General features: G+C 42.5%; 1 protein-coding gene across 1 annotated transcript in view; it reads right to left on the minus strand.

Annotated features, from left to right (window-relative positions):
- COL21A1 (collagen type XXI alpha 1 chain) overlaps positions 1-13,251 on the minus strand; it is a 191,530-nt gene that overhangs the window by 33,425 nt on the left and 144,854 nt on the right. The window contains exons 20-22 of the mRNA XM_053286444.1: positions 5,351-5,404; positions 4,951-5,004; positions 4,323-4,394 (exon numbers count right to left, since the gene is read on the minus strand). Coding sequence (XP_053142419.1) covers positions 4,323-4,394; positions 4,951-5,004; positions 5,351-5,404 — 180 coding nt within the window. The remainder of the gene's footprint in view (positions 1-4,322; positions 4,395-4,950; positions 5,005-5,350; positions 5,405-13,251) is intronic.

Genomic DNA, 13,251 nt, shown 5'->3' on the forward strand with positions numbered 1-13,251 from the left:
TTCCCCCGATGACTCCAAACAGTGGTAGGATGGTGGCAGCCTATGTTTCTTTTGACTTTTTTTCTTTCTTGTGTTGTTTTTCAGGTTCAAAATAAGAGGAAAAGGAGGGAAAACTTCTTCTATGTCTCTTATGCTTTTTGTGCCCTTTAGGGACTTGTGGCTCTCCTTAATGGACTGTTGAATGATCTGTTTAACTCACTCCTGACAATCAGTAGGGTAATTGAGGGATTGCAGTGGCCCCAATAGCTGTTGGGGGGCAGAAGGTGGAAGGGTTGGAGTTTCAGGATTAAGCCCCTGTAGGAATTGGAGCAGTCAGTTGTACCCTAGTGGAGGCAGCTTTTTATTCCTAACAAATCACACACTTTTATCAGCTCATTAGCAAAATGCGGGCCATGATCAGTTGAAATCATTCAAGGTACACCATATCTGAACACCAATCCAACAATTTTTTTGCTGTGGTTAAGGTGGTATTATTACTAACAGTATAAGTCTCTGGGTAACAAGTGAAAACATCAACAATTAGAAGAAAATATTTATTTCTTCTAGCTGCCATTGGTAGAGGTCCTAGGTAATCCAGTTGAATTGTTGAAAACGCCCCCTGTGTCCTCTGATGACCTATTGGTTGACATTTTACAGGATCAGGATTATCTAAAGCACATGGTAGGCAAGATTGTATCCATGATTGCAAATCATTTCTAATAGATGGCCAAAAAGCCGTTTGCAGTACCCTTGCATATGTTGCTTCTTCTCCTGCATGATTCTGTGAATGACCTATACTGACCAAATCATCTCTAACCTATTTGGGAGCTACCCAATAAAACCCTGGATATTTGCCCTGTATTTGCCCAAAGCATTCCAGAGTCATCTACTTTTGGCCGATTTCCCCCTTCCTGCCATTGGACTACCTCAGGATCTGCTTTTTGAAGCTGCAACAAATCTAGAGTCTCTTGAGGTTGAGGATTATCCTCCTCTTCTGGAACATCTTCCATTTCCTCTCCCTCTAAAACGAAATCTTTTGACTCTTCATGTAAAACTTTTTCTATATTTTCTTTGTTCTCCTTTACCTTACAAGCCTCTTCTGTCCTGCCCCTTTTTGGAACTTGATTACATTGCTGAACCTCTACTTCGATTAGGTTGCTTGCTCTTTGTGCCTTTGCCTGAGATCATGTCACAACAGCTACTTCCACTTTCTTTTTTGATAATAACGCAGCTTGTTTTACCAAAGCATCGGCCCATTTATTCCAATGAATTTGCGATATAGGAGTGAGAAGCCCAAACTCCAAGGTCAAAATCTCTCTGACAGAGGCTCATGCCAATTTGATGTGTTGTTTCCAGCAGCTGTTCAAGGCACAGGCTGCTGATTTATAGTCCTCGGCCTCGTGCACTTAATCAGCACTCCACCCCCGCTAGCTGTCATAGATTCACTCTGGCTCCTGCTGCCTCCTCGAGAGTCGACGAGTCCTCTGTAATCTCCTCACCGGATGCTGATGTTTTTCCCGTCTGCGTCCTCGAGGAGATAGTGGCCGTTCAAACTCTGGCTCAGATCCTGACCCTTCTCCCCAAAGGTCCCCTGGCCCTGACGGCTCCTCCTGTGCCAAACACTCGCCCTGGCCTGTCTCAGTTATCTCCTGATTCACATCACCGGCCCACCTTCTAGTAAGTTGCCTGCCCCCAACTCCTCTCCAGTGTCCTTGAGTGGGGGCATGACAGCCATGATTCATCAAACCAGAGTTCAGGATCATATGATGCTCTTTTCCTTCTATTAAAAAGTCCATAAGAGATTTTGTGGAAAACTATTTTTAATGAGTCACATCCTTGTTTCCAAGAGACACTGTCCAGTTTGCTATTCTCTGTGATGTGATGCCCCCTTTTTGAGATTTCCTAGATACAATATATTTTACTGGAACGTGTGCAGTGTGTACTATTATAGGGGAGCACCCAATTAGCAACTGCCATTTTTGTAGTGCATTTATCAGAGATTGACACTTTTTCTCACAAGGGGAAATTTTTTGTTCTACAGGACTCCATATTTGAGAAGCATATGCTATCGGATTTTTAGTTCTATGCACTCCCACTTCCTAACACAACACTGCAGCAAACAGTTCCTCATTTGAAGTGAGTTGTATGTGAAATGGCTTTTTGTTATCTGGAAAGGCCAAAGCTGCAACTTGACACAGAGTCTGTTTTAATAATTCAAAAGCCTTTTGTTATTCAGGGCCCCATACAAATGCAGCATCTTTCTTTAACAACTCATAGAGGTTTTGCTATTATAACAAAATTAGGAATAAAATATCTGAAGAAACCCATCACCCCCAAAAAACTTCTGACAGTATGCACATCAGTAGGCATGAGCAATTCTAGTATGGCTTGTGCCCAACTCTGAAATGGATGTTTTCCATCTGTCCCCTTATTTATTGTTAAATTTGTATACCTTTTCATTAAAACAATCCCAAGGCGTTCACACAGAAGTACGGCCTATTTTATTTTTTAACATTTTTTATATTCCGCTCTTCCTCCAAGGAGCCCAGAGTGGTATACATAGTTAAGTTTCTCCTCACAACAATCCTGTGAAGTAGGTTAGGCTGAGAGAGAAGTGACTGGCCCAGAGTCACCCAGCAAGTTTCATGGCTGAATGGGGATTTGAACTCAGATCTCCCAGGTCCTATTCCAGCACTCTAACCACTATACCATGCTGGCTCAATAATGGCACTATTCAATAGTACTCAAATAAGTGGTCTTTTCCTGACATAATTGCACTTTGTTCCTATTTAATTTAAATCTCATGTCTTGAATGAGTTGGATCACCATCTCTGTCAACGCTTGGATTTCTGCTCTTGACTGAGCAATTATCAATACATCATCCACAAAACTGAAAACTTTGGAACAGTATTCAGGTGGCAAGGTCTTAAGTATATCTGAGATCACAGAATGGCATATGGTTGTTGATTTTACGCACCCCTGACATAATCAATTGTATTAAAAAGTTCACCATTAATTGTTATTCCAAAATATTTATAATATTCAGGATGAATTGGTATACTGAAAAATGCACTGGCAATGTCAAGCAAGTATAATATTTAATTAAATATAATATTTAGGTATGTCAATATCTATATATGTATAGATACGGACATACATATGTTGAATAATGCAAAGCCCCTTTGCCTTTCTCCTTCACCCTGAGCCCCCTGGGGGAAGGAGAGGTCTCATCAGTGCTGCTGGAGTCACACCGTCCCTGTTGGACTCCTCCCTGCTTTCAGGGCAACCTTCATCATCACCCTCATGGCCAGTCTATCAGTTCTGCCGGGTGGGAGCCACCAGTGTTGGCCAGATGAGTGAGACTGGTCTGAATGTGCTCCACATGTTCTGCTTGTGCAGCCTGTTAGAGTAGTGGCAGCTTTGCCAGGACTGCAGAACACATAGATGAAGGGGTGCACTGCCTGACCAGTGATAAGTTTGGAGGCAGTGGTGAGCACATCTCTCTTAAGGTTGGGTGCTTGCCAGCACTAGTCCCCTCACTCCCCTTCACTCAAGAAGCACACCACCCAAGAAGCAAACTGGGCGTGTTTTTTCTTTGTTCAGGCAAGCTCTGGTGGCTGAAGTCATGCCCGGAGTCGATGCCGCTGCCCTGTGCTTCTGAAGTAGTGAAGGAAGAGAGCAGCCAGGACCTAATAGCACTAGCAAAGCTCCTTATTGCTTCCCCAGAAGTGTTAGGCCAACTCTGAGAGTCCTGCTGTTTTGGCAGGGAAAGCTGGTGCCACGGGTGCTTGGCCTGGAACACCAGCATGCTTACTTTCCAGGGGGGCGGGGATTGAGAAGGATGGGGTGAAAAGGAAAGCAGCTGAGTGGTGGGGAGGGAGTCAAGGGGGAAAAGAGAAATGGAGAATTTATTTTTTAGGAAGATGAGCCAGGGAAATATGAGAGAAGCCAAGCAGGAGTCAGAGGCAGAAAAGGAAAATGCTGACAAACTGGAGAAGGAAAAGGTGGCCAGCAAGAAGTAGCCCCCCCAAAAGGAGCTGTGGGTAAGTTGTGGCCTTTGGAGCAAAGGCAGGACAAAGAACTGGAAGGAACCACCCACATGGGGCCTATTTGAGGTGTCTCCAATGTTCTTAGTCATGCCTCCTGGAGCATGTGGGTGGGGATAACCCACAATGGGTGACCTATGACACCAGCAGAGAATAGCAAGAATTCATAATGAACTTTTCACTAGATCTTTATGGATAACATTATACACAGTCCCAACTTGTATCAGAATGGTTGCAAAACCACTTATCATCTGTCATACATTGTTCATTAGAGTATTTTAAATGGAGCAGACATACCTTCAAGCCCTGTGAGCCTGGCATACCAGGATAGCCTGGGTCACCCGAAGCACCTGGTCTCCCTTGTTCTCCCTGAATAATACAACAGCTCCATAAATCAGATATTATATATGATTAAATCATGCATTACTAAATGTAGCACGACTGATGAAAAGTCACCAACATTTCTCCATTTGTAAACCTTTTATACATGAATGAAAATATTTGTCTTAATTATTAAAGATGTTAATTTATTTGACAAAAACAACCAGCCAACCCCAAACCTCGTTGTAATCCACACAAAATTACATGCAGCTAAACACATTGCTTTAAAAGTTGTACACCCATGTTAAAAGCTGGTACACCCATGTTGAATGACAGAACATGCATTCGCATCTGACACAATATATAGTGAAGGACAAAAGTGACAAAATGTGTTTTGAAGGACCACTCATGCAGGGAAAAGATGTAGCAGTTCTGAAAGTGATTAGGACACATAAAGATGAACAAAGCCAAAAAGAAGAACTGGAAAAAAAACAATGTATAGATGAATAGGTTAGGCATCCAATCAAATTCCTAACCTAGGTTTGCAATGCAATGCCTGATAAGATCATTATACATATATACATTGAAATTTAGCCATTGTTACCTTGGTACCTGGCACTCCTGATTTCCCTTGTAGTCCTGGTTCACCCTTGCTACCCTGTGAACAAACAATTGAACTGTGTGTGATTAATCCAGGAGGTCACTCAAGAAGGGAACATCTCACATATATACATCATTTCAACAAAAATGTCTGTGAAAGAATGACTGGTACTAGGTAGTAATTCAATGTTTTGAAAATTCTGAACAATAAGAATCTGCTTTAACCACATACAAGGTTCACAACATGGGTAAACCACTTGAATGTGGTTGGTACAGCACACACAAATTCTTACATAGTTTAATACTCATTCTCACATTTCCATAAATCTGGGGTCCACAAAAATTAAAATTATGAGGCACTAAATGTCTGATGGCTTCTGTACCACTCAGGACACAAGACATACCTTAGGACCAGGTCCTCCCGGTAAACCAGATGTTCCATCTATTCCAGCCACACCCTTTGAAATAAAAACCACATATAAGCAATCAGAACAAATAAAAGCTTCCCAGTCAAGTGTTAATACATGTACAGCTGTGACAGATAATAGACAAACTGGAAGGTCTTGATCTTCGATTGAGGAATGCAAATTAGGAACAATTCCAAGCACAATGCATACATTGCCACCTTCTCAAAAAGCATTATCGACAGAGAGAGTGTGACTCTGCTGATCCTTTTGGATCTCTCAGCAGCTTTCAATACCATCAACCATGGTATCCTGTCTTGAGGTTTGTAATTATTTAGCAAAGCACCAAGGAAGCTACCACTCTAGTTACAGAGTTTTGTTGTCGCAGCTGTTAAAGTAACACGCATGGAGATCACTGTAGAGTCTAAACTAAATTGATTTATTGGTGAAGTTTATTTGATAGGAAAGACCTATCCTCTCTATCAGCTATATAATGAATAGCTAGGGAGAGAGAAAGATGTTTCCATCTTCTCTAGGAGGAAAGGAAGAGGACTGACTCGCTACAGGAAGTACCTGAGGAGTCAAGGCAGGAGTCATATTGCAGAGGCAAGCAGGGACAGGTAAGGAGACTCTACCTCACTAACTAATGACCCCTAGTGGTCATTATGATAGTGGGTGCAAAAGGTTGATGCAGTGGAACTCCATCTCCAACATCCTGCTGGGTTGCTTGAAGGGGGTGGGATTCGGTGGCATCAAGAAATGGCATGATCCCCCTAAATAATGGGCTGGATGAGGGATAACAAGCTGAAGTTGAATCCAAATAAGATGGATGTACTGCCTGTAAGGATCAGGACCTGAGAGATGGTTTAGATCTGCCTGTTCTGGATGGGGTTATACTCCCCATGAAAGATCAGATATGTAGTCTGGGAGTGCTTCTGAATCCCAAACTCTCTCTGCTGTCTCCGGTTGAGGCAGTGGCAAAGAATAAATGAAATACAAAGTGCTGGTTATAAGCTATAAAGTCCTTTATTCTGTATTCAATAAAGCACATATTGACTCCTTTGGGGAATTCTTTGGCTTTCTCAATTATCCAGAGTGCATCAGCAATGATGTCTCTTGTTTCTCAGCCTTTTCTGAAACCAGCTAGAACATCCGGTATTTCCCTTTCCACATAGGGCTCTAATCTGCGTTGGATGATCCTGAGCATTATTTCTCTAGCATGTGAAATTAAGGATATTGTGTGATGGTTAGCACAATCTGTTAAGTCTCCTTTCTATGGAAAGAAAGACTGTTAAGGAGACAATAGCCTTTCTTTGGCTTATTGGACACAAAATGATATAAAATTGACAAGCCTTATTCAGACATCATGTTGTATAAGTGTTTAGATGTCTGTACACATGTGTATGGTTTTATGTGAATAACTCTACACGTGCATTTAAAATCCTGAAATGCACGATATAGGAAGCCTATTGTTGTATGGTCATAATGTGTGAATCACTCTGAGCTTACTGATCTGTACACATGTACAATGTACAGATTGTATAACAACTGAATATAACATGTGAATGGGCTATATACTTTTGCCAATTATGATTACAATGATAAGTAATACAAAACATTCATGGTAATAATGATTGTAAACTGATGAAGACAACAGAACGGGCATAACAGACTCAAAGGGCACAATGCATCTACACAGCCCACAGAGATGCATAGGCAACTATAAGAAACTCTATAGAAATTCCAGATCATATATATTTGTTGCACAGAGAGTTATATATAGTTTGAGATTTTACATTTCATATCAAAGTGATCTAATCAAAACTCCTTCTCTCCACACACAGCACAAGGCAAAGCCAAAAGAAGGAGTAGAGAGGTCAGGGTACACTCATGTACGTATACTGTATAGGAACTGACCAGGCTACTTCCCCTTCCATTGTCAAAAGGCATGTTTCCAGAATTCAAGAAAAGGTTATCAAGTTAGCTCCAACAAAACCAGCTATTCAGTGATAATCTGTTGGGTGTATCTGGCCTCCTAACCTTTCTGCCCACACAGCTATGAAATGTATCCAAGCCTTTTGTGGTTTTTAAAGGGTCCATAATGTTGGGAAATATCCCAGGCTAAGGTGTGGGAGGAAGACCTACCCACCCATCCCCACCCACCAGAAGCCAAGGATCACAGAGTATGCCCAAATCATGAGAGAAAGAGGTGTGTACTCTTTTGGATATCTCTGCTACAAGTGGATGAGTTAGCAACACATTTGTTTGCACTCTGTTAAGACCTCAGCAGCTGTTTCATTGACATTTATTGCAGGTTCATGTATTGCAACTTGGAAACTAAACTGACGCCCTAATTAATTTGTTCCTAATCGCTTCTCTAGGTTCCAGAGCTAATGTAGGTCCTTTGTTCAGCAGACTCTATTATCATCAGCCAGTGTGGTATAGTGGTTAGAGTACTGGACTAGGACCGGGGAGACCCGAGTTCAAATCCCCATTCAGCCATGATACTTGCTGGGTGACTCTGGGCCAGTCACCTCACTCTCAGCCTAACCTACTTCACAGGATTGTTGTGAGGAGAAACTTAAGTATGTAGCACACTAGGCATGTGCCCGAAACGTTTCAGAGGCCATTATGAAGGCCTCCGAAATGTTTCAGCACTGGGGGCGGTTTCAGCGTTTCGGCGCCGGTGGGGGTAGCGCTTTAAGGGCGGGGGAGGGTGTACTCACCCCTCCCGCCGCATTTCCCCCGCCGGCGCGCTGTTTTTTTTAAGCCCCTTGGGGCGGCAGCGTTCCTCCCTGCTGCCCCGTTTGCCCTGTCGGCCGGAAGTGGCCGGAAGTGGCAAGTGCGCGTGCGCCTGTTGCGTGCGTGCACGCCCTTCTGCCGTGTGTGCGCACGCACACGATGGGCGCACACGCACTCGCCACTTCCGGCCGACGGGGCAAACGGGGGTGGCAGGGAGGAACGCTGCAGCCCCAAGGGGCTTTAAAAAACAGCGTGCCGGCAGGGGAAATGCGGCGGGAGGAGTGAGTACAACCTCCCCCGCCCTTAAAGCACTACCCCCACTGGCGCCGAAGATTTCTGTGCACATCCCTATAGTACACCACTCTGGGCTCCTTGGAGGAAGAGCGGGATATAAAATATCATCATCATCAATTAAAACTTCATGTTATATGGAGTATCTGTAACAGCACTTGAATAGTCGCTTGGCCAAAAGCTACAGCTATAATGTGCAGAATTGTTCGTATTGCCACTCAATAGATGTGATTAGCCCAACCTTCTCTTGAAACTCATGAAAGATCATGACCTCCCCACCCACAATTAATCAAACTGAAAATTAAATAAGCGTCCACGCCTCCATCCACCTATGCCAAATATGGAATTTCCACAAAGATGCTTGACCACACCTATGGACTGTATACATCATCCATCAAATTCAGGTGTGTTGAACAGAATAGTGGAGCGGGGGTGTGTGTGGAATTCAGTTGTCTTGAAATATTAAGTAATAACAGATTTAGCAACAGGGCCACAAGCAGTCTCCCAAGAACTCATTTGAGATACTGCTTAAAATCCTCCAGAAAATTCTATTAAAAGCTTAATAGAATTTAAAACTGGGAAGGAGGAGCCTCCCTTCTCAGGTTGGAGCTTTTGAGACGGCATTTGTAGAACTAGGAGAGATCTTACAAGTCATCGTTAGCCCAAAGAAAATGAGAAGCCCTTTATCTGTCCATAAAAAGACAAAAGACTTTTCACCGTCCCTAAGAATTGTGTTCTTACAATCAAAGTACCCTCTCTCACTGAAAACTACTATTGCTCACAATTTACAAAGCTGTAGCACAGCCAAATTAATATCATACTGTAGATCCAATGCAGACATTAAAAGTAAAATTGCAAGCTAGTGTTAACACACACATCCTCCCTCTTCTGCTTTCTGGTCCAAATGCCCCCTCCCTTCTCCATATTTGTCCCAACCACAGTTTATCATAGCAATAGCAATAGCAATAGCAATAGCACTTACATTTATATACCGCTCTATAGCTGGAAGCTCTCTAAGCGGTTTACAATGATTTAGCATATTGCCCCCCAACATTCTGGGTACTCATACTAACTAGGTTACCTCTTAATCATGATTTGTATACCAGCTTCAAACTCTGGTTTTAAGCTCTGTAAAGTGGGTCCTGGTTAGTGTTTACCACAGTTGGGGCTGATTCAAACATCACATGGAGCCACAGTTAAGTCTTCGTTCCACATGACATCCCCAAGTCTTGAGAGCATGAACTCCCCGCTCTCCTGCCCACTTGTGAGTAAGAAGAACCTGTTGAGGTTAAAAAATAAGCCAACACCAGTCATTCATCCAATCCAAACTATCTTAATTTATTCTAACCAAGTTCCTTGAAATCTGAAACTCGCTTTAAACTTCGGTTCAGATCTCTTTTTATTTAAAGAACGTTGGTTAGAATAAACCCAGACTGTTTGGTCTTGATATCATTATCAATTTTGATTTGTTTTTAATATCAGTCAGTAGTAGAATTCGGAAGCTCGCATGGTCAGGAGGTGCTCGTGAGGCTTGGGGACATCACATGGAACCCAGATTTATTTGTGGTTTGGTGTGATGTTTGAACTGGACCTTCACAAATAACACTAAGCCACAGTAAACATGGAAAGGTAGTAGGAATTTCTGACATAGACTAAAGGTAAGGAGGGAGCATGCATTCCTGAACATTTCTATTCAGACAACCTATGCGCAAATTGATCAATAAAGACTTCACATAGACAAGCCTGAAAACTGAAATGCATTCTCAAATGAACTTTCTGTGATCTATAAGATAGCACTGTCTCTTAAAGGGAAAGTCCCAATAAATCACTTTTCATGACTTGAGTACTTCGGAAATATTCTTTTCTTGTACTGTATAAGGAAGATCTCTAAACAAAGTCTAGAAACAATGGAATAACAAATTTAATAAAGAGTATAGTATGGACTAAAAAAAGAATTTTTTTCTTTTCACATTTATGTCCCGCTCTTCCCTTGAGGACCTCAAAGTGGTGTACATGATTATTTTTATCCTCACAACAACCCTATGAGGTAGGCTGAGAGATATGTGACTGGCCCAGAGTCACCCAGTGAGTTTCATGGTTGCATGGGGATTCAAACTTGGCTCTTCCCAGGCCTAGTCCAACACTCTAACCACTACGCTATGCTGGCTCTCAGATTTAGCAATATAAATCTCTTTTTCCAAGACTGGCCATACTTATGACAGATAAATCAATAAATTATTGAAACTGGCAACCACAATGGGGATGATTGTTACTTAACATGAACTGATTACTGAATTCCCCTAATGTATTAAATATAAACTGTCAACAGGATTTCCATCTGTTCTTTTCTGGAAGGAACAGTCTGACTAATAGCAGGAAAATCCTACTCCACAATTTGGTTGATTTTCCCCAGTGTCACTCAAAGGATTCAGATATTCCATGCATTAAAAGCACTTCTATCTTATCAGGGGAAAAGAGACAGGAAAAAACATAATATTGAATGAAGACTTTGGGTAAATAAATCCCACTAAATCATGGAAACTAAAATGGCTGTCACCTAAGATATTAAGAAAAGAGCAATTATATTGGAACAGGGTAGGGAAAGGCAGAACTATAAGCTGCCAAAAAGCCATTTTAAAGATAACTTGCACTCATTATTAAGTAGAAGAAAGCAATGTGAAGTTTCTGGGCGATGTAATGCCCACAAGCCATGCCTGGAGACCAAGCCTTATTCTCAGAAAAATGTTCCCCTTTTTTCATTGGACAAAATAAGGTGCAGACAAATTGCTACCCAGCCAGCAAAAGTAGAAGGTTGTGTGGAAAACACTGGCAGGATGGGGGGGGGGGGGACATATGCAGGACGTATGCTGCTTATCCCTGTTTTACATTGTTATTAGCAAATGTATTCCAGCCCTAATCCCCCGACATGGAAATCTTTCTCACTTTTTTCAATTCATCTGAATTTCACATACCCATGCTGATCTAAAGTTTCATGTTTGCTTCAAAACACATATGGAGGTTGTATATGGGCGAGATTTCTTATTAGCCCAGTGCAGACATAATGCTAGTCATCTTAGCATTATTAAAAGATCAGGAGTATGCCACAAACACACACTTCCCCACCCCCAATAATTCATTCTTTTCCTTGCTAGCGTTACATACAGTTGGAGTTACATCTACAGTGCTAACCATGATTAGCTTTTAAACTAAACAATTGCCTCATTTGCATGTAACATGGAACCAAGGGTCCATTGGACCTGTGGTTCCACACCCCTTCTCCCCCACCCCCCCGCAGTGTGGTTACCTGTCCACATTTGGACGTAACCTCCAGGACCTGCTTTCCAGTAAGGGAGACTACAGAGAGGGAAGGGAACTGGCTGCACGGGCAGAGGAACTGGTTGCATGGGCTTCCTTCTGGAATGGACGGCCCCAGCAACCAATCATAGCCGGAGCGAGGGAGGAGCTTCCTCCCTCAAGTTAGAGTGTGCTGCAGCATTTGGACACACTGACCCGCAAAGGAAAACCCATGTAAGAGCAGCGAAACGCACTACAAACTGAAAGTTCACATTGGAGTTTGGGGAGGGAAAGCTCAGGTCGCTTTTGTGCCCGAACCATGTTTGTATGCATTTGGACATCCAAGAAATACAGCAATGATCCTGATAGCAATGCTAGTCTTACATAAAATATTCATAAAGAAGCCATAACTCAGGAATTATGAAGCAAATTAAAGCTTCAGCTCAAAAAGAAAGCATCCTCCAAAATCATTCCCACCAAAAATGCAGGAAACATCACTTGCCATAAATTGTGAACTATACTGGTAAGGCCAGCCATCTGTTGAAAATTAATACCATCCACTCTGGAAAAAGTATCATTTGTGGAAGTTATTAACAGATCAGAACAGAGGCGCCTCCTATTCATAAAAGAGTTTAATATGATGGAAACAATCGCCGTTTTCAAGTTCCCTAATAAGCGGGTGACATATGTCCTGTCCTGTTAGAGCTCACACACAACACTTTGAAAAGGATCCTTAGGATAACAGATCTCCTAAGTTCTCTTTGTTAGGAAGTTATTTCATGATAGTGTACGTGTAGTACCCTGTGTAAACATAACAGAATTCTGAATCCACGCCAACAATATTGCCCTGAGTTTCTAATGTCTGTTTTGCTTTTTAAATGTAGTTCTATTAGATGGACTTTACTCAGCACTTAAACTATTGTCTTCTTAGACATTGAGGCTGTTCTCATGCACAGGAAAAACTGGGCTAATCTGTGCGCGAGAACCACTGGAACCGCAACCGATCCCAGCAGCACCTCAGTGGCAAACATGTCCGATCCTGGCGGTGCCTTGTCAGCAAACCCGCCTAGCCAACCACCCTCTTAAATGGGGTTAAGAGAGCTAGTGTTCACTTAGCCCTGTTTTTTGGATTGTCCGCCAGCCCCAGCTGCTTACAGCCAGGGCTGGGAAACTGCGGGGCTGCCAGTCGGCATCAGGGCAATCCCCATCATGCACCACACACCCACACAGTGCATTATGGGAGTTCCGGGGGTTGGCCTGACCCTCTACGCTGCGGCAGTTGTGTGGACAGGCAATCCGCTTGTCCAGGGAAAGCAGAGGGATCATCTGCAGGGAGTTAAGTGCCTTCCTCCCCACTCTCCCTCGAGCCTTTTCTCACTGATTGTGAGAAAAGGATCATTAAATATTTGCATTTCCTTTTGAACAATGATAGTGTTAATGAACTGGGCTGGTTATCAAAACCATACTGTAAATTTTTTTCATGTGCTTAATTAAACCATATTGATTTACTGACTCCGAGGTTATGATCATACCTTAAAAAGACAGTTTAATAGCCTAAAGACTGCAATAATATA

Source organism: Hemicordylus capensis, chromosome 1, assembly GCF_027244095.1.
Source record: "Hemicordylus capensis ecotype Gifberg chromosome 1, rHemCap1.1.pri, whole genome shotgun sequence".
In the NCBI taxonomy this organism is placed as follows: domain Eukaryota; kingdom Metazoa; phylum Chordata; class Lepidosauria; order Squamata; family Cordylidae; genus Hemicordylus; species Hemicordylus capensis.